This window comes from Crocuta crocuta, unplaced genomic scaffold, assembly GCF_008692635.1.
Source record: "Crocuta crocuta isolate KB4526 unplaced genomic scaffold, BGI_CrCroc_1.0 scaffold1471, whole genome shotgun sequence".
NCBI classification, from domain to species: Eukaryota; Metazoa; Chordata; class Mammalia; order Carnivora; family Hyaenidae; genus Crocuta; species Crocuta crocuta.
In genome coordinates, this window is record NW_027527547.1 from 88,205 (window position 1) to 109,011 (window position 20,807).

The window sequence follows — 20,807 nt, forward strand, 5'->3', positions numbered from 1 at the left end:
ACAAGTGTCTATCAACAGATGAATGAATAAATAAATATGGTATAGACACACAACAGAATATCACTCAGCCTTTAAAAAAGAAGGAAATACTATCCCCTTGCTACAACATGTGGACTTGACATTATACTAAGTGAGGTAAGCCAGTCACAAAGGTATGAATATGAGGCAGCAGGAACAGGGACGTTCATGAAGTAGAATTGAGGTTCCTAGGGGGTGGGGGCGGTGTCAGTGTTTAATGGATACATCCCTCTGTAGGGGATGATGAAAACGTTTTGGCTATAGATAATGGTGGTGAGTACACAACAATGTGAATGTATTTAATGCCACGGAATTGTACACTTACATATAGTTAGCATGGTAAATACTGTTACATATATTTTACTGCAACAGAAAAGTAAATACAAAAGCATACTTGTAGAGGGAGTGGTCCACTAGAAAGCAGAGGTGGAAGGGCGCTTAGGTAGGTCAGTCAGTTAAGTGTCTGACTCTTGATACCTGCTCAGGTCATGATCTGAATGGTTTGAGTTCAAGCCCTGAGTCAGACTCTGCACTAACAGCATGGAGCTTGCTTGGGATTCTCTCTCTCCCTCTCTGCCCTTCCTCTGTACTCAGTTGCTCCCTCTCAAAATAAATAAATAAACTTAAAATCAGAGGTGGACACAGGAGAATGGACAGTGAGATGCAGACCCTGGAGGTGGTATCCCTTCCCACCACTCAGAGCTAAGTAAGGCCCTTCCATCCCTGTGCCTCACTGTGTTCAACTGAGTCTACACATTCTAGACCAGCTGTGCGCTGACACGTGCCTGGTACCCTTGAGTCTGCACTCCTCCGTTTACATAGTTACTTGGTATTAGAATGACCTTTTTTACAGTTAGTTCCCATTCTTTTAGGCCCAGCTCAAGTGCTGCCGTGTCTGCAAATCCTGTCTTGAATACTCACAGCCAGAAGAAATCTCTCCTTGTATTGAATTCCAGAGGAGCTTTTTTTTTTTAATGTTTTATTTATTTCTGGGAGAGAGAGAGAGACAGCATGAGCAGGGGAGGGTCAGAGAGAGAGGGAGTCACAGACCGAAACAGGCTCCAGGCTCTGAGCTGGCAGTCAGCACAGAGCCCGACGCGGGGCTCAAACCCACGAACCGCGAGATCATGACCTAAGCGAAAGTCGGACGCTCAACCGACTAAGCCACCCAGGCGCCCCAGAGGAGCTTTTTAACTATCTCTATGTTTCTTGTCCTCTTAAGTCCTCTCTGACCCCTTCTCCCTCTATTTTCTGTCACATTTGGTCTCTGCTTTCAAATGTATTAGTCCCGTCCATCAAAGCAAACAATTTTTGAGCCTGTCTGGTTTGGAAGTCACTGTTACAAAGGCAGAGAGCTTAATGATAAGTAAAGCCTGGTGTCTGGACAGCTGAGGTGAATCCTTGTGGGAGACAGTTAAATGTGATGTCCATCAGGTCAGGATAAGAGCCTTGGGTTATACTTGTGCGCCTGTTTAATTTTCTTTTTAGAGTGATAAGTTTACTAAGGTCAAAGATCATATTTTATTCATATTTGTAATGTGTACTTTGGCATATACCATGTGCTGAAGGAATGCCTGGAAGTCCCAGGAGGATGGTCATGTGTTTGGGCTTATGTAATCTTCCAAACAACTCTCAAAGAAGCTGTATAGTGTCCCTTTTTATAGATAAGAAGACTGAGGCTCTGAGAGATTACTTAACAGAGCTTGTAGGTGATGAGTTGGAATTGAAACCCATTTTGTTAGTTCACATTTTCTTCTTTTTTCACTACAGTGATAGGTGTAGCAGTCGTAGCTTGCAGCTCACCAGCTGAAATGAATGATAGCAGACACGATTCCTTAATCGTGTTGGTTGTAAAGCATTTGCGAGGTTTGTCAGATAATACTGTTGGGATTTGTAACAGGCTTCTTTCTGTTTTTACCCAGATCCCCAGACTTCAAGGGAGATTTTTGATTTTACATTAAAGGCAATTCGTCCTCAGGTAGGACTATTACTACTCTAATTCTTCTATAACTAAGACTTGTGATTGTTAAACATTGATGGTAATTTTTTTTTTAATAGATTGATCTGAAGAGATATGCTGTACCCTTAGGTAAGACTGTGGGTGATTACAGATTATTAAATTGAATTCTTGAGTAAACATTTGCTTAAACTATGAGTGAAAGTAAGTGTGATAATGTCTGTGATGTTTCACGTGCAGTTATTTACAGGGAGGCTTTTAGAGACTTTGTGTTTAGCATAGAAACTCCAGTTAGATGGTCACACTTAGATTACATGATGTAAAAAAATTGCTTTAGAACACTTTTCAGGGGTTCCAGATTGTTTGATTCTGACTTTAAATAAGCCCTGATCCTACTTCTGAACTTTGTTTGGGGATCACTGGCCTGTTGATTCAAATGGAGGTTGGCAGCATTAGAACAGTGATTAGGATCTGTAAGTTGTTATAAAGATAGTGGATCTTCATGAACAGTCTTAGTTTTTTTTTTTTTTNGAACAGTCTTAGTTTTGACTGAAGCTTTCTTAGTTTTTTTGTTCTGCCTTTTGTTATTCTGTTTTAAATATAATGGTTTTTTCGATTGCAGCTGGCTTATGCTTATTTACCCTGCATGCATCTCAGTTTAGCACCTGCCTCATGGACAACTATGTCTCTTTGTTTGAAGTATTGTCAAAATGGTGTAGCCATACGAATGTAGAAGTGAAGAAAGCTGCACATTCAGCTCTGGAATCTTTTCTGAAACAGGTATGAACTCAACTTTTATTTTAAAATATTTTTTCCCTGCAAAAAATTAAATTCCAGTCTTGTGCGTGCACATTTGAAAAATGAAAACAGGTTATTTTTTTAACTTCTGCAGTATTTAAATAAAAAAGTTTGCTTATCAGTCAGCTGCATTGGTGGCAGCAGGACTGAAAGAAATATAGGAATATCCCAGATCTGATCACAGCCCCAGAGGCAAGACTGGGGGTCTGCTAGACGTGAAAGCGGCCATAAGGAGGTAGAAGGAAGAAGACTGGGAGGTCGTGTGTCCTCTGAGCCAGGGGCAGCCAGGTCGGGGTGGTCGGGGTAGAATAGAAACCTGTTTCCCGAGAGGTCAGGCCAAGCTGTCAGTGTTAACAAGGTTGTGTTTGTTTCACATTACTTCAAGAATAAGGAGAGTCCATTTGCCCTTTTGTATTTTCTGTCTAGGTAGGATGTGATTATAGAATTGAGGCTGCAAATTTGGAAACATGTTGGCTAGGGAGAATGTGCTACGGCTCTCAGCATCCAGAGGTGTCTAGAAATACCGGGTGTTTAGGCCAGGTGTTACAGAATTAGACTCTTTGGGTTGGCTCTGATGGGAAACTCTGAAGATGCACCAAAAGTTTTGTTTGGAGCAGTGTTATAAATGGTAGTTAAATTTACAAGCTAGGCCCTGAAGACCTATCTGAAATGTGGCACAGACAGTATCCCATTGTAGGAATATGACAGTCTGTTTATGGACAGTCGGGTTGTTCCCATTTTGGTTTTTTGTTGTTGTTGTTTTTTTTAAATGAAACAGTTGATTGGGCGCCTGGGTAGCTCAGTTGGTTAAGCATCCAACTTTGGCTTAGGTTATGATCTCGTGGTCCATGAGTTCAAGCCCCATGTCAGGCTTCGTGCTGACAGTTCAGATCCTGGAGCCTGCTTCGGATTCTGTGTCTCCCTCTCTCTTTGCCCCTCCCCCGTTCACACTCTGTCTCTCTCTTTCTCAAAAATAAATAAACATTAAAGAAAAAATTAAAATAAATAAATAAGACAGTTGAGAACATTTGTGACCAAGTGTTTTTGTGGACATACGCTTTCACTTCTCTTGAGTAAAAACCTAGAAGCAGAATTGCTGGGTCATGTGGTAGATATATATGAAACTATAAGAAACTGCTAGATTCTTTTCAAACTGGTTGCACCATCTTACATTCTCAACACCAAGACATAGGAGTTTCTGTCAGCCCATATCCCAGTCAGCACAAGGGATTGTTGGTCTTTTCAATTTTAGCTGCTCTCATGGGTGTATGATACTATCTTCCGGTGGTTATAAATTTGAATTTCCATGGTGACTGTTGATAATAATCTTTTTTTCCTCTAGTTATTAGCCATACTTTTTAAATTTTTAATTTTTTAAATTTACATCCAAGTTAATTAGCATATAGTGAGTGCAACAATGATTTAAGGAGTAGATTCCTTAATACCCTTTACCCATTTAGCCCATCACTCCCTCCCACAACGCCTCCAGCAACCCTCTATATTTAAGAGTCTCTTATGTTTTGTCCCCATCCTTGTTTTTATATTATTTTTGCTTCCCCTTCTTTATGTTCATCTGTTTTGTATCTTAAATTCCTCATATGAGGGGCACCTGGGTGGCTTAGTTGGTTAAGCATCCAACTTTGACTCAGGTCATGATCTCACAGTTTGTGAGTTCAAGCCCTGAGTCGGGCTCTGTGCTGACAGCTAGCTCAGAGCCTGGAGCCTGTTTCAGATTCTGTGTCTCCCTTTCTCTCTGACCCTCCCCTGTTCATGCTGTCTCTTTCTCTCAGAAATTTAAAAAAAAAAAAAAAAAATTAAAAAAATTACTCATGAGTAGTTATATGGTATCATCTTTTTCTGACTAATTTTGCTTAGCATAATACCCTCCAGTTCCATCCACATAGTTGCAAATGGCAAGATTTCATACTTTTTGGTTGCTGAGTAATACTCTGTTGTATATATACATATACCACATCTTCTTTATCCATTCATCTGTCAATGGACATTTGGCCTCTTTCCATATTTTAGCTATTGTCGATATATAAATGTTGGGGTGCATGTGCCTCTTCAAAACAGCACACTTTTATCTCGTGGATAAATACCTAGTAGTTCAGTTGCTGGGTCATAGAGTACTTTTATTTTTATTTTTTGAGGAACCTCCATACTGTTTTCCAGAGTGGCTGCACCAGTTTCCCTTCCCACTAGAAGTGGAAAAGAGATCCTCCTTCTCCACATCCTTGCTAACATCTGTTGCCTGAGTTGTTAATGTTTGCCATTTTGACACATGTGAGGTGGTATCTCGGTGTGGTTTTGATTTGTATTTTTCTGATGATGAATGATATTGAGCATCTTTTCATGTGTCGGTTAGCCATCTGGATGTCTTCTTTGGAGAAGTGTCTTTTCACATCTTTTGCCCATTTCTTCACTGGATTATTTGTTTTTTGGGTGTTGAGTTCGATAAGTTCTCTATAGATTTTGTATACTAACCGTTTATCTGTCATTTGCAAATATTGTCTCCCATTCCGTCGGATGCCTTTTAGTTTTGCTGTTTGTTTCCTTCTCTGTGCAGAAGCTTTTTTATCTTGATGAAGTCAAAGACGAAGTTCATCTTTGTTTTTGTAGAAACAGTTTATAAATGTGAGAACATTATAATATGTTCATAAAGAGAAAAAGTATTCTGTGATTAAGTTGATGGTGTTTGTTTACTTCTTGAGGAACATGTTCTTTAAAAAAATTTTTTTAATGTTTATTTATTTTTGATAGAGATGGAGCATGAGTTGGGGAGGGACAGATAGAGAGGGAGACACAGAATTGGAAGTAGGCTCCAGGCTCTGAGCTGTCTGCACAGAGCCTGATGCGGGGCTTGAACTCATGAACCATGAGATCAGACGAACATGTTCTTGATATGCTTGTGAAGAAGGAAATTCTGAGGCAGTATGTATGATACCCCATTCTTCTAAAATAACTGGGGTTTTGTGTGGGATTAGGGTGTGTGTTGGTAGTTTGGCAATAGAAGGGTTGATACCTATTTTCTGCTTTTGATAATTATGATTCTTTCTATTCTTGTCTTGGACAGGCTTTGTGTTGAAATTAGGAATGCTTTCTTGAACACTTGTGTTAGTTCTTACATTTAGGTTACTGTCCCTTAGTTTGGTAGATAGAGATCTACCGGATTCTCAAAGTACTTTTTCCCCTTGCCTCACCTAATTCAAACTTTAGAGTTTGTAGCTTATTCTTTTGACAGATGAGATGCTTCATCTTTCTTTCTGACTATGAGTTCTGAGCTCTTGTTCTGTGTTACCCTAATTAGACACTGAGTCAGTTGACTTCTGAACTCGCTGGTCATTGAGTGTGCAGGACTCCACAACACACTGTGAGATACACATGGGCTCTAACCAGGCTTCCTGCTACACTGGGGAGCCTAAATGCAAAACCTGGTTTTTATGCATGCTCATCTTAGTCCCTTTTTGTAGGAGAAACGTATCATGTATAATAAAGGCTTGTTTGCGAGTGTCTTTTCTGAACATGGTGCAGACTGAGCAAATTAGAGCAGCAGTTCTTTGTCAGTAAAAGCAATTGTGTGGAATTATAACAACATATTGATAATATCCAATTAACCAATCTAGCCTTTTTACATTTGTATAGATTCTTAGTCCTTTGTTTTGGTATTAAATATTTCTAAAAAACAAACATTATGCAATTGCAGATCTCTTCTATGGTGGCAAAAGATGCAGAAATGCATAAGAAAAAGCTGCAGTACTTTATGGAGCAATTCTACGGAATTATCCGGAACGTGGATTCAAACAGCAAGGACTTATCTATTGCAATTCGTGGATACGGACTTTTTGCAGGAGTATGTGGCTCATTAATTTACTCTGATCTTTTTTATTTTCATTTGAGCGTTTAAAGGAATATGATGTGTTGTTTTTGAACAGCATCTCACACTTGTGACAATATTATTGTTACTTGCTTTGTTGTTAACTTGTTTTTTCAGTGCCAACTATGTACTAGGATTTTGTACATATATTACCTCAAATTCTCATAACTCTCCTACAAGCTCTCATTCCACTTTACAAATGAGGAAACAAACTCAGAGAAATTGAGTAACTTGTCAAAGGACACAGTAATTGACGGAGCCATGATATAAAGTCAACTCATTTTTCAATTACAGTATACTGCCCATTATTTATGAAGCAGAATTTTAGTTGGTGTCACACAGTAATTTGGAAAGAGAGATTCTTATGACAGGAGTGTATTTAAGAATATTGATAGTAACGATAGTTATTTCCCTCTTAGTAGATCTCTGTGACTTCTACATTATAGAGAACATGGATTGCTACCTTTCTCTCTACAGATCTGCCCATGAGTATCTACTCCCTTTTTCAGGGAAGGAAGGTCCCTCTTCCCAGCTTTCTACTCTTACTACTCATTCCATCTGATAATTTCCTTATTGCTCCCAAATGATCATTCTACCTCTTGCTTTTTTAAAATTTTCATTTCTATTAGTCTTTATTGGGTCCTTTAAATATATTTAGGGCAGAAGAACCTATATGTGAGAAGGCTCAGATGTAAATGAAAACTTGGAATTTTTTTTGAGAGAGTTTTACACGTGTACATATGTGTGAGCAGGGGAGGGGAAGAGGGATAAAGAGAGAAAATATTAAGTAAGTTTTATGCCTGGTGCAGAGCCTGACTCAAGGCTTGATCCTACCACTGTGGGATCATGACATGAGCCAAAATCAAGAGTTAGATGCTCAACCCCGATTGAGCCACCCAGGCTCCCTGAGAACACGGAATTTTTAACTTTATACACAGCGGTCTAACCTACTTCAACTTGTTTACTGGTTAGATATGTTCACAGTGTAGCTGGAGTGTGATAGTCAAGAATAAAGAGAGAGGGACTCTAAAAAGATTAACTAGTCAGATCCTCAGGGAAGCTAGATTAGATCTGAAGTCCAAAGAAGCCTTTGTAAAATCTGAAGCTGTATAGTAGTATTATCAGATTTGTGAGTGATGCAGGTGGCTCTGGGTGTACTGTGCAGTGTGGTGTGGTATAGTAGCGTATTCCGGCTTTGAGTTCACTTCTGTTTCTCCTTCCCGGGGACTAGCCTCATGGTGCAGAGACTGCATCTAATTGGTCTCTGATAGTTACCATCTAAGCAGTATCTAGAATAGTTATGACAATCACTAGATGTTTTGTGTATAAATACTTAAAATATAATTACAGAGTATTTTAAGAAGCATCTTTATGAGATATACTATATTTTATAACTGTCTCATCTCCATTAAAAAGCTTGTTCATATTCAGCTTATAATCATATGGCTTAACATGACACTTTAAATCTTATTATTTTGGCATTGACGAGATTGATAGTTTTGTTTACCTTTCTGAAAGCCTTGCAAGGTTATAAATGCGAAAGATGTTGACTTCATGTATGTAGAACTCATTCAGCGCTGCAAACAGCTCTTCCTCACCCAGACAGACACTGTTGATGACCACATTTACCACATGCCAAGTTTCCTCCAGTCTATTGCAAGTGTCTTGCTTTACCTTGATACAGTAAGTGAAACAGTCAATTAAGCTGAGCACTATTTTAATATTTAATTTCAGTTCTTCAGATAATTCGACAAAGTCATAGGAATTGTATGTATTCAGTATAGGCACCGTTGTGATCAAGGTGACATTTTTAATTAGTATTTTGTTTTAATTATTGTCATGAAGCTTGACTTTTAGTTATCCAAAGCAGGAAAACTAATTTGTTACTTGTTCTGTTTTTCTAAAAAGATTAAGATTGTTGCTTGGGGTAGAATTGCACCTTAAGTATCAGACAGTTTTACTCTTTTTTAGTCAATCACACTATTAAGCTTATTAGTAGATTAGGCATAAGGCCGGTTTTTCATTTATCTAATGTGTGTCTACTTGAGTTGTAATTATTTTAGATATTTATATTATTCCTGTATTTCCTCCTGTAACTTTTAGTTTGCTGTCCATTTCTGGTAGGTTCCTGAGGTGTATACTCCTGTTCTGGAACATCTCCTTGTGGCACAGATAGACAGTTTCCCACAATATAGTCCAAAAATGCAGTCAGTGTGTTGTAAAGCCATAGTAAAAGTTTTCCTGGCGTTGCGGGGGAAAGGACCCATTCTCTGGAATTGCATCAGTACTGTGGGTAAGTTTGGAACTCACTCTTGTTTCTATGATGATAAATGATGAATACTTAGCATGTTGTTTGATATAGATATTTTTTGTATCTTTTGATGCCTCTTGGGGAACTAATGTTTTGGTGGATCAGAATCTCCTTTTTCATCCTTTTTTTAAAATCTTTTTTTCTCCCTTTTGCTCCTGAATCTTAATAGTCTAAAATTTTACATGGAAAATATTGATAGATTTTAAGGGAAAACTTGAGAGGTATTGTTATGTTTTGTAAATAGTGGCTTTCATTTTTGTTGAGTGTTTGGTTGTACTTTGTGATGTTGCCTTCATTTCTGTTTTCATTTTATTTTTTCAGTGCATCAGGGTTTAATCAGAATCTGTTCTAAGCCTGTGATCCTTCAAAAGGTAAATTCTGAATCTGTTTTGAAAATTACTCTTTTGTCACTGAAAGTTAGAAGTGATGATGGGATCTTTAGTCTGTAAGTATACAAAAATGGCCTTTTTAGTTATTAGCCATGCCTCGTAATTTGAAAAGTGTAGGACATAATGCCTCTATTTTTTCAGGTGAATAAATTCCTCAGTTATGGGACATTCTTAAATGTAACTTACTGTTATTTACACATTTTTACAAGAAGGGAGTGGCTTCTCTTTTGGAACTCTGAGAGAGAATACTTAGGCGCATCATGGGAGGCATATGTTAGTTACTTGAAGTTGTAGGGAGTAGGATGAGGTGGGAGATGGACCTGCATAGGACAGTGAGGTAAGTGACCTTAATAGGTTCCTTGGGCATTGTTTAAAATTTTTTTTAAAATTTTTTAAATTTTTTAATGTTTTATTTATTTCTGAGAGAGAGAGAGAGAGTATGAGCAGGGGAGGGTCAGAGAGGGAGACACAGAATCTGAAACAGGCTCCAGGCTCTGAGCTATCAGCACAGAGCCCGACGTGGGGCTCGAACCCACAAACCATGAGATCATGACCTGAGCCGAAGTCGGGCGCTTAACCGACTCAGCCACCCAGGCGCCCCTGTTTTAAAATATTTTTTAATTCATCACTATTATAGTCCCAGTTAGAAAAATTATGATTTTTTTTTAGCTTGCTTGCGTATTATCCTATCATGCTATACTATCTTCCTCAATCAAATTGGTATCTGACGAGAGAATGTTTTAGCTTAGGAAATTCTGAAAATCAAAACATTCTGGCAGCCATGATTATTTTGTGAATCCACCAGTAAGTATTGGTGTGTTATCTTCCTGCCCAGGGTGCAGAGTCTGAATCTGAAGACTACCGTGCATCAGGGGAAGTTAGAACTGGCAGATGGAAAGTGCCCACATATAAAGACTATTTGGATCTTTTTAGAAGTCTCCTGAGTTGTGACCAGATGATGGTAAAAATGACTATTTTAAAGCCACGAAAGTGACCTAGTTCCTCTTTATTAGTCTCCATAGTTTTACCCTTAAGACTTAACTAATTTCAGAGTTATATTTTACTAACTATTCAGTTGTTTTATTTTCAAAGTACTTCATGTAATAAAAAATTTAAATGCTGTACTGTAGGAACAAAATCATAGAACTCATGTAAACTTAATAATTGCCATAGCTAAGTCCTCATTTCATCTGTGAGTAGCCAGTGGTAGTATGTTTGATGCTAAGTTATTCTTCCTAACAGATCCACCCTCTTATGTAACAAAAGTACAACAATATTATCACCATGGAAGAGCTATTCTTTTTTTATTTGTTAAAAATGAAGATTAAAAAAAAGATGAAGATCTAACTCTGTAGTGTGAAGAAGATTGGTGCATGGTTTTTTTATGTCATTTATGATGAGAATAATGCCTCCTGTTTAATGTTTCTGATAGATGTTTCTCTAATGTCTGCTTTAAGCCAAGTTCTGCCTACCATTTCAGCATAAACTTTGGCAAAGCATTATACCCTAGGAAAAACAGTTTATGTCTGTAGATGATTTCTGTTCTGTCTTAGGAGTTTTTAGTTGTTTTCTTACTGAAATAAAATAGTATGGCAGTGTTAGTAATTTTACCTACAATATTTCTTTTTTATATATGGTGTTAGGTATTCCTATATTTTGAGGTTAAGTTCCATAGAATATTTGACCGAGTAAAGGCAGAGCCATTGGCTTGTATTTTTGGAATAGTTGAATAGTTTCACTTAAAATGTTTATTTATTTTGAGAGAGAGAGACAAAGAGAGCAAGCAGGGAAGGGGCAAAGAGACATAGAGAGAGAGAATCCCAGGCAGGCTTTGTGCTGCCAGTGCAGAGCCAACATGGGGCTCGAACTCATGAATCATGAGATCATGACTTGAGCTGAAACCAAGTCAATGTTTAACTGACTGAGTACCCAGATGCACCAGAGTAGTTTTACTTATAAAGAAATGGTAAATTATAGGGCACCTGGGTGGCTCAGTCAGTTAAGTGTCTGACTTCGGCTCAGGTCATGATCTCATTGTTTGTGGGTTTGAGTCCCGCACCGGGTTCTGTGTTGACAGCTAGCTCAGAGCCTGGAGCCTGCTTCAGATTCTGTGTCTCCCTCTCTCTCTGACTCTCCCCTGCTCACAGTGTCTCTCTCTCTCTCAAAAATAAATAAAACATTAAAAAAAATTTTTAAAAATAAAGAAATGGTAAATTATACCTTTAAGTCCAGTTTGAGGATAGGTGTGCATTGATTCACGCGTATGTATGTTTATATGTATGTAAGCATGGTTATATATAAACATATATGCACATGTATTTGTATAAACATGTATATAATGTGTGTGTGTATAGTATACATAAGTGTTTTACACACACACATTAAATGGGATAAATGCTTTGATGAGGATTGGCCTAAATCTTCTCATTTGCTACTTTGTACTTAGTAAGTATCTGTTAACGTGTATAGGTAAGTCCTATCTGACTTAAATGATATTGTCCTAATAATTTTGGAAAGTGTTTGTATTTTGCAGCTTGAAAACTTCCAGGTAAATCTCCTACAGTTTACACAGAAGTTGCTCTAATATCCAAATATACAAGTACACATATGCATCGTAATTTAATATGGATATTGATACTTTTTTGTATAAAATTTTGAAGTTTATTACTTTTCTTTATTTTAAAGGATTCTTTTTTAGCAGATGAAGCATTTCTCTTTGTGAATCCCTCCCTTCAAAGTCTGAATCGTTTGCTATATGATGAATTTGTCAAATCAGTTTTGAAGATTATTGAGAAATTGGATCTTACACTAGAGAAACAGAACGCTGGGGGACATGAGGTTAGAAGTTTTTGTCAATAATAATTTTGCCTCATTTTTATAGCAGCTCTCTTTGGATGTAAGCATCCAGGGGGAAATAGCACATTTGTTGAATATTAGAGGAAATTGATCTCTGCAGCATTCATGTGTGTCATTGATACTTGGCTATTTAAATAGCTCAGTGTGTAGAAAATGTTATCTCTAGATTGTTCAAAAACTAATTTATATGTTTAATATTTGAAAACCATTTATTTTTTGGGGGTGCCTGGGTGGCTTAGTCGGTTAAGCGTCCGACTTTCGCTTAGGTCATGATCTCGCGGTTAGTGGGTTCGAGCCCCGCGTCAGGCTCTGTGCTGACTGCCAGCTCAGAGCCTGGAGCCTGTTTCAGTCTGTGACTCCCTCTCTCTCTGACCCTCCCCTGCTCACGCTGTCTCTCTCTCTCTCTCTCTCCTAGAAATAAATAAAACATTAAAAAAAAAAAAAGAAAACCATTTATTTTTTAAAAGTTGTTTACTATGCTTGTTACTCATTTCTTAGGAATAGTAAAGAGTCAAGTATTACTTTGTATAAAGGTGACTTATTGTAGTAGGATAGGGAATCCTGGGATTCCTCTTGTTTATAGCTGAGGAAACTCCAGACTCTGGGTGCAGAATGTTCAATGTGTTCTTGAGAAAGTAGAATATAGGCAATAGGGAGGAAAGGAAGAATACACCCTCCTTTTTTCCTGTACCCAGATTTCCTGGCCTGTATGAGAGATAAGTCATGGTTTAAGCCTGCCAGCCAGAAGCTACTGTGCTCTTCTCTGAGGACGTGTTTTAGGAAAGCACGATGGGAATGACCCTAGTGTCAAAGGACTTAAGTTCCAATGGAAAACATCTAATTTGCTTTTCAGCTCGGGGATTTTTTTCTTAGACTAGATTATGCTCGTTAGCACATAGTACATAGTACTTCCACTGTAATACTGTGAAGTTAGACAAAAGATAATGGAGGGATTATGCAGAGGATAAAGGAAGCAGTAACTGTACTGCATTTGTATTGTTCTATTTTTTATGCTGGTTGACGGAAACAGCAGTAGTTTTCATGTTTTGCGTACATCTAAAATAATTTCATTGAAAAACTTGCCAACAGGGACTTCCTGGAGCTATGTCAGCCAACAAACCTGCTTTTTAGGACACATGTCCTTGTCACTTTTGTTGTCTTCAGTGGCTTCCTTGCACTTTCTTTCTCTTCTTGTTTTCTCTCGTCTGTTTCCTGCCCTTTTCACTTTACTTCCAGTAGGGCAGTGGTCACCTCTTGCGACCATTTCTCAAGTAAACCTGGCATCCGCCCTTATCCTCCTCTACAGCTTCCAGTCTGTATTTCTAACTACTTGTTTAACATTTCCACCTGAATTTGATAACACAGGTGTAGTCTGCTCATAGTGAGTTACTGTCGCTTAATACCGTTAACTATTCCTGTTTCTCGGTTTGAAACCTCCGAGTCCTTATGGACACATTCTGATGTTCTGAACTTCTACCTCTGTCAAAGCAGCATTGCTAGTTCCTTCAAGAATTTATAGCCCTACCCCTTCATATTTTTGTATTTGTACCATTCTTTAATCACTTCTCTTTCTCACTTCCTTTGTGTTATTTTCTTTAATGTTTTCGAGCTCTGTCATCTTAATAAATTGTAAGCTTTATTAAATTGTATTACCTGTAATTGAGGACTCATATATACCTTTCTCACTTTGATAAAGTGTTTGTTTGGGTACGTCTACTTTTAAGGATGAAAATGAAGCGGCTGGTATTTTGGTGATCCCGACCTCTGATCCAGCGGCTAACTTGCATCCTGCTAAACCCAAAGATTTTTCAGCTTTCATTAACCTGGTGGAAATTTGCAGGTATTAAAAAAAATTCTAATATTTTAAGGGTGGAAATCACCAGCTATTCGCTATAAGAAAAAGACTTCTCTGGATATATGAGATGAAACAGTAAAAGACTTAAAATCTAAAATTGCTTATATGAATCTTTAAAATATATCTATATGTACCAGCTTAGAATTATCATTGTTTTCTGTTTAAAAGATCCTCAGGTAGGGAGGGGTATCTGGGTGGCTCAGTCAGTTAAGCATCTGACATTTGGTTTTGGCTCAAGTCATGTTCTCATGATTCCTGGGATCAAACCCCATGCTGGGCTGTGCACTAAAAGTGTGGAGCCTGCTTGGGGTTCTCTATCCCTCTCTGGCTGACCCTTCTTTGTGCTTATGCACATGCTTACTCAGTCTCTCTCAAAATAAATAAATAGACTTAAAAAAATATATCTTCCGGAGAAAAGAATATAAAAATGTTATATAATGTAATCATATGCTTTTTTAATAATATCCCTTATAAATTTGAAGCAGAATAAAAATATGATAAAAACATCTGCATTAAGCTTTTAATTTGTTTTTACAGAGAGATTCTTCCTGAGAAACATGTAGAATTTTTTGAGCCATGGGTCTATTCATTTGCATTTGAGTTAATTTTGCAGTCTACACGGTTGCCTCTCATCAGTGGTTTTTACAAATTGCTTTCTGTTGCTGTGAGAAATGCCAAGAAAATAAAATATTTTGAGGTGAGTGGTTTTTTTGTACGGACACTGAATCTTCCTGAGTTTTTTAGGTTGCGTGAGTATGTATAAATGCATTATAAAATATTATATTGGAGTCTTATTTTATAAAATTAAAGTCTTATTTTATTTTCTGTGCTTTTACAAGTAGTGTGAGTGGCAGTTGGTTGACACTGTAAAAACGTTAGTAGCATTTTCTGTTCTGATTTACAAGTACCTGGCCAATAAGGTGAGATTAACAGAGGTTAACAAAGGTTCTCAAAGTGTAGTCTTGGGACCAGCAGCCTCAGCATTGCCTGAGAAATCTGTGTCCCCTCCAGACCTTGCTCATCAGAAACTCTGGGGCCAGGCTGAACAGTTCATGCTAATAGGCTACCCAGGTGATCTGGTGGCTAGTGACACTGGAGAGTAACTAGATTAGGGTTCCTAATGCTCCAGTTTATCACGAGTGGTCCAGTCAGTTAGTTACAGGGTGAGCAGGTCTCTCAATTCATAGGTATATGTATTAGAAGACAGGAAAGGGGTAATGGACTTAGCCAGGCCTCTGACTTTTGAATAGTCATTCGCCTTTTACCTTACGTTTTGTTTCTCACTGGCCTCTGCCTAAAGTGTTATCAGAGCCGATTTTTTCCCCCTCTGCTTAAGACCTTGGCAAAATGAAAATGGAAAATAGATTTACCCCTTAAGTAAGACTGAGGGGGCTCCTGGGTGGCTCAGTGGCTGGGTTTTCGACTTTGATTCAGGTCATGATCTCGCGGTTTGTGAGTTCAAGCCCTATGTCAAGCTCTGTGCTGACAGCTCAGAGTCTGGAGCCTGCTTTGAATCCTATGTGTCCCTCTTTCTCTCTGCCCCTCTCCGGCTTGCGCTCTCTCTTTTCTGTCTCTCTCAAAAATAAGTAAACATTAAAAATTTTAAAAAAAGTAAGACTGGGAATTGCTAGATTAGGTCACAGAATTACATAATATTGTTCACTTTACTAATTTACTGCTTTATTCAACAGGGAGTTGATCCAAAGAGTCAGACACAGTCTCCTGAGGACCCAGAAAAATATTCTTGCTTTGCTTTGTTTGCAAAATTTGGTAAAGAGGTAATTTTTAAAGGATTTATCCAGTGTTTTCATGGGCTATTTAAAAATAAAAGTATGTTGATAAAAAAAATCTTAGTAATCATAAATTACCTAATGATTTAAAAATTGGTTTGCTTAATTCAGATAGGGATTAGGGGATTAGGAAGTACTAAGAGAGGAAATCGGTGTCCTTCAAAAGTCCCTTGAGTTTTCATTAAATAGTTTAAATGATGTCAACTCAAAACTAATGGATTCTTTAGGTCTCCATATAATGAGAATTAAGTACTTCAACAGATGAGTTTTTCCTGGAGATCAGTACTTACTTTGTAAATGATAGTAGCCATGTCATATAAAAGCTGTGTGATCACTTTTTGTATTTGAGAAGAAGGGTAAATATTTTTTAGTTGATTCTCAGATTATAGACTCTGTTCAGAGCACAGCACTGTCTTTTTCTTTTCCTTTTTTGTTAAGGTTTCGGTTAAAATGAAGCAATACAAAGATGAACTTTTGGTCTCCTGTTTGGGCTTTATTCTGTCCCTGCCACATGACATCATTGAACTTGATATTAGAGCCTACGTTCCTGCACTGCAGGTAGTTACGTTATTTCAAGCAGATGTATTTTTCTTCCACATAATGTTTTGTGTTCTAGAAAACACGGGAACTATTAAGGTCTTGCCTCTGCAATTATAGCAGGTGCTTACGCATCAGACACCCTGGCTCAAGTCCTCCTTTTGCCACTTAGTAGCCTTGGGACTTGAGACCCTTGGCTTGGCCTCTCAGAGCTTCCCTGACAGGTGGATGTGAAGATTAAACTTTCCGTGTGTTCAAAGTTTGCATTATAACACCAGTTGCGTAGACTGGTGGTGCTTGTTTTCCCAGGAATGACCTTGGATGCACCTAATATCTCTAGCAGTATCTGTCAGTGGAATGGCTTACTCATTAGAAACCACAACTAATTGGTGTTTTTTCTTTAAATGTTAAATTTTCTGTATTTCAGTTTACCTTGTTTGTATTAATACATAGATGGCTTTTAAACTGGGCCTGAGCTATACCCCATTGGCAGAAGTAGGCCTGAATGCCCTGGAAGAATGGTCAGTTTACATCTGCAAACATGTAATTCAGCCGTATTATAAAGACATTTTACCCAGCCTTGATGGATATCTGAAAACATCAGCCTTATCAGGTAAGGTTTAGAATTGTGATGTATATCTTAAACAAAATGGTAATATAATAACTTTAATAGGACTATTTGTATTTTTGCAACTTCTGTAATTTGAGTCTAACATATTCAAAATGTTTGATATTTTGTTAATATTTCCAATTTAGTCCGTGTAATTGGGACATAAGAAATATAGTTGAGATATTAAACTGTTTTTCATTGTATTCACTTCTATACAACCAAGATTTATAAAATATTCAAAGGCAAAAAGTCTATATTTAATATCTTGAATTCCTAATAAATCCTAATACACTGCCTTGCAAATAAATAGTTAAATAAGTAGGGATTAAAACTATGAAAATTTAATAGTAATTTTAGATTTTGTTAATTTTTATTGGTTTTCCAAATATAATTGATGAAGCACTAATGTTAGCCAGTTAAGAAGAATTGACATAGTACATATAGTTTGGGAAAAGATTCAAAGGGAAAAAAATGATTGGACCAGGCAAGTGTGACTGTCAAGAAAAGTAGTAATTCGAGTTCAGGGAGACAGATTTACTTGAAGCAGAATGAACATGGACACTGATATTAGGTGGAGCAAAAAAAGAAAGATTCAGACTGGAGAAAGACACTGAAATATTGCTAAAATTTTAAAAGTGTCATGAAAAATTAAGTGAATTAAGTGTTAATTTGTAAAATTTTATCTATGTAAACCATTTTATTATTCAACTTAAGGATTGTTGGTTTGGAAACATTAAGTGAAAGTTGTGTGACACATTTTGTTCACTGAGTCTGGTTTTTCTCACACCTTAATGCATATTCAGAGTTCAAGAAGAGTCATAATTTTCAAAGATTTTTCTGTAAATGTTAGCAATAATAGGCTTATTTAGAGATAAAAAAATACGCTTGTTAATGTTTGTAGGTTACTTAGGCTTTTAAAATTCACATATAAGGATTGCTGTATTTGAGTAGATCATTAAAAAACATGGACTTAGTTTAAAAAAATGAATATATCTAGTAGCAAACACCTTGTTGGTACTTTTTGTTTTTTAGAATTTATTTCTGTCAGTTAGCCCATTAAAAAGATTTACGTTTTTTAAAAAATTATGAGGGAACATACATGATTATTTTTTAAATTGTTTTAAAAGAGACTACGTGTGCACACAGGCATGTGAATGGCGGGGCGGGGGAGGGAATCTTAAACAGGTTCCATGCCCCCCACAGAGCCGATGCTCACAACCACGAGATCATGACCTGAATTGAAATCAGAAGTTAGACACTTAACTGACTGAGCCACCAATCCACCCTGATACTGTGATTCTTTTAAGCAAAGGGTTTAGCTATTCATAAATATGTGTACATTGGATAATTAGAAGAGAGGGAAAAACAGATTAGGCAAAATTAAATAACAAAAGAAAATCCATAAACTTAAAGACAACCACTATTGTTAGTACTGTTTTATTTGAAATGCTATCATACTTTCAGGACAGTTGCAGTAGTAATGAAAGGAACTCCTGTATACTCTTTACCAAGGTTCCACAAGTAAGGCTTGTCCCCTCTGCTTTATTGTTGCATGAGTGTGTGATAATATGAGTGTGTGTTTATACATGACATTTTTTTCTGAGCCCTTTGTGAGTAAGCTGCAAATGTCATGGATATTTATGCCTAAATGTTGCAATGTGTATTTCTTAAGAGTGAGGACATTATTTTATACAACCATGGTTATCAATATCAAAAATCAGGAAAAATAAAACAGATACACTATTTTTCTCTAATCTACAGTCCATATGTAGATTTTTCAATTGTCCCATTAATTTCTTCTATAGCTGTATTTTTCCTGATACAGAATTCAGTCTAGGACCACGAGTAGTATTTAACTGTCACAGTGCCTTAGCTTTCTTTCACATGGGTAGCTCTTTAGCCTTTCTTAGTTCTCATGTGTGGGCTTGTCTAAGGTTTTTCATGATGAGATTCAGTGGTGCTCTTGGTAGAAACACCCAAAACTGATGCCGTAGCCTCCTCACAGCCTCATGGTAGTAATTGGTGCCATTACCAGTTATGTTCATTTTGACAGTTTTGTTAGAGTTTCTGCTCCATCCTTTTGTTAATGTAAAGTGATTGTTTTCCCTTTGTGGGAGTTAGTCATTTGAAGTCCCCCTCCTCTCCTCTTCCTAAAGTATTCAGTCCTAAGGCCTTTAGGCAGTACAGAGGAAGTTAGGTGTTAGGGTAGCAGTGGTGCTCCCCAAGAACACAAGAAGGGCAGCTCTGGAGGCAGCTGGGCATGGGTGTCAGAGATGGAGCAGGATGGGCCACCCACATGTTGGGGCAGCCTTGTAGGGTGTGGAGGTCAAGGCAGGATGGGGAAGATGACATGGGTGATTGATCAAGTAAATAAATAGAGGTTAATGGAAGCTAGATTTCTCTTTGTTAGAGAAGGGAGTTACAAATAGAGAAAGAAAAAACTAAAGTGGACCCTATGATACTGAGTAGCAAATGCATGTATTGGTGTGGTGTCATGGTATCCCCTCCTTCCTTCTTGCCCTCTCTCTTTTACTCTGCATTTCTTTCCCTCTGTGTCTCTCGCTCACACACACACTTATATACATACATATATACATATGTGGGTAAATAAAAGTAAAAATGGAGATGAAAGTGTGTGTGTGTATGGCTATATAACACACGCATATATTCTAGATCAGTCCACTGAAACAGCCGGCTTTGGAGTAGTGATACCTTAATAGTAATGAGCAAACCTAATGCCCAGATCATGGCTTCAGAATGTCATTTTACATTAAAGTGAACCAAAACTCCTTGGAGAGATGACTGGCTCCAGCCTGGGACAGGGAAAATGCAAGATGAACCTAGAATGTTGTATTTTCTGAAACATCAGGAAATAAAGCATTCAGAGAATGATGGAGAAATGTTACAGGCGAAATTGGGGATAATTTGGATCAGCACAAAAAGATAATCATGGAAGGATCAAGATGGGAGTAGGAGAACCCTGAGCATACCTCTTCCCATGAATACACAAAGATTACAACTGTATATAGAGCAGCTCTCTCTGAGAATGACCTGAGACTAACAAAAGAGCTAAAGATCAAGAAAAAGCCACATTGAGACACGTAGGAAGGGCAGAGATGCAGACTGTTGAGACCCTTACCCCCAGTGCAGTGACCCACAACAGGAGGGATATCACAGGCATGGAGGAGTGAAGGGTTTAAGCCCCACACTGGGGACCTGAATCAGGAAGATGAGCCCCATAACATACGACTTTGAAAACCAGTGAGATTTCATTCTGGAAGAGCTAGAGCACTATGGGAAACCAAGACTGCACATTTTGTTCTTAATGTTTATTTTTATTTTTGAGAGAGAAAGAGAGAGAGAGAGAAATGGGGAGGGGCAGAGAGGGAGACACAGAATCTGAAGCAGGCTTCAGGTTCTGAGCTGTCAGCACAGAATCTGATATGGGGTTCAAACTCACAGACCGCAAGATCATGACCTGAGCTGAAGTCAGATACTTATCTGACTGAGCCACTGAGGTACCCCAGGACTGCACTCTTAAAGGGCCTATACACAGACTTCTTCAGTCTGAGACTGAGGAAGGAGGCAGCAGTTTGAAAAGAACCTGGACCATTATGTGAGGGAGATTCATTGACTGATTTTTAGAGTGTGTGCCAGAGAGGCAGAGCTGTTAGTAACTTTCTCTGGATGTCAGGTCTGACACTCTGTCTTGCACCACTCATGCCACCCTGTGTTCCCCTACAGATCACTTCTGTGCAACCTACTCCCTCAGCAGGCAGCCTTCCAGAATGGCTCCTACCCTGCTGTAC

The 20,807-nt window shown here is 37.9% G+C and overlaps 1 protein-coding gene across 1 annotated transcript in view; it reads left to right on the forward strand.

The window, feature by feature from the left end:
- The window catches only part of PRKDC (protein kinase, DNA-activated, catalytic subunit), a 187,967-nt gene that overhangs the window by 10,559 nt on the left and 156,601 nt on the right, over positions 1–20,807 (forward strand). The window contains exons 8-21 of the mRNA XM_077765911.1: positions 1,941–1,996; positions 2,077–2,107; positions 2,598–2,755; positions 6,480–6,626; positions 8,169–8,333; positions 8,775–8,943; positions 9,283–9,332; positions 10,186–10,311; positions 12,036–12,188; positions 13,931–14,046; positions 14,599–14,758; positions 15,753–15,839; positions 16,290–16,409; positions 16,842–17,001. Coding sequence (XP_077622037.1) covers positions 1,941–1,996; positions 2,077–2,107; positions 2,598–2,755; positions 6,480–6,626; positions 8,169–8,333; positions 8,775–8,943; positions 9,283–9,332; positions 10,186–10,311; positions 12,036–12,188; positions 13,931–14,046; positions 14,599–14,758; positions 15,753–15,839; positions 16,290–16,409; positions 16,842–17,001 — 1,698 coding nt within the window. The remainder of the gene's footprint in view (positions 1–1,940; positions 1,997–2,076; positions 2,108–2,597; positions 2,756–6,479; positions 6,627–8,168; positions 8,334–8,774; positions 8,944–9,282; positions 9,333–10,185; positions 10,312–12,035; positions 12,189–13,930; positions 14,047–14,598; positions 14,759–15,752; positions 15,840–16,289; positions 16,410–16,841; positions 17,002–20,807) is intronic.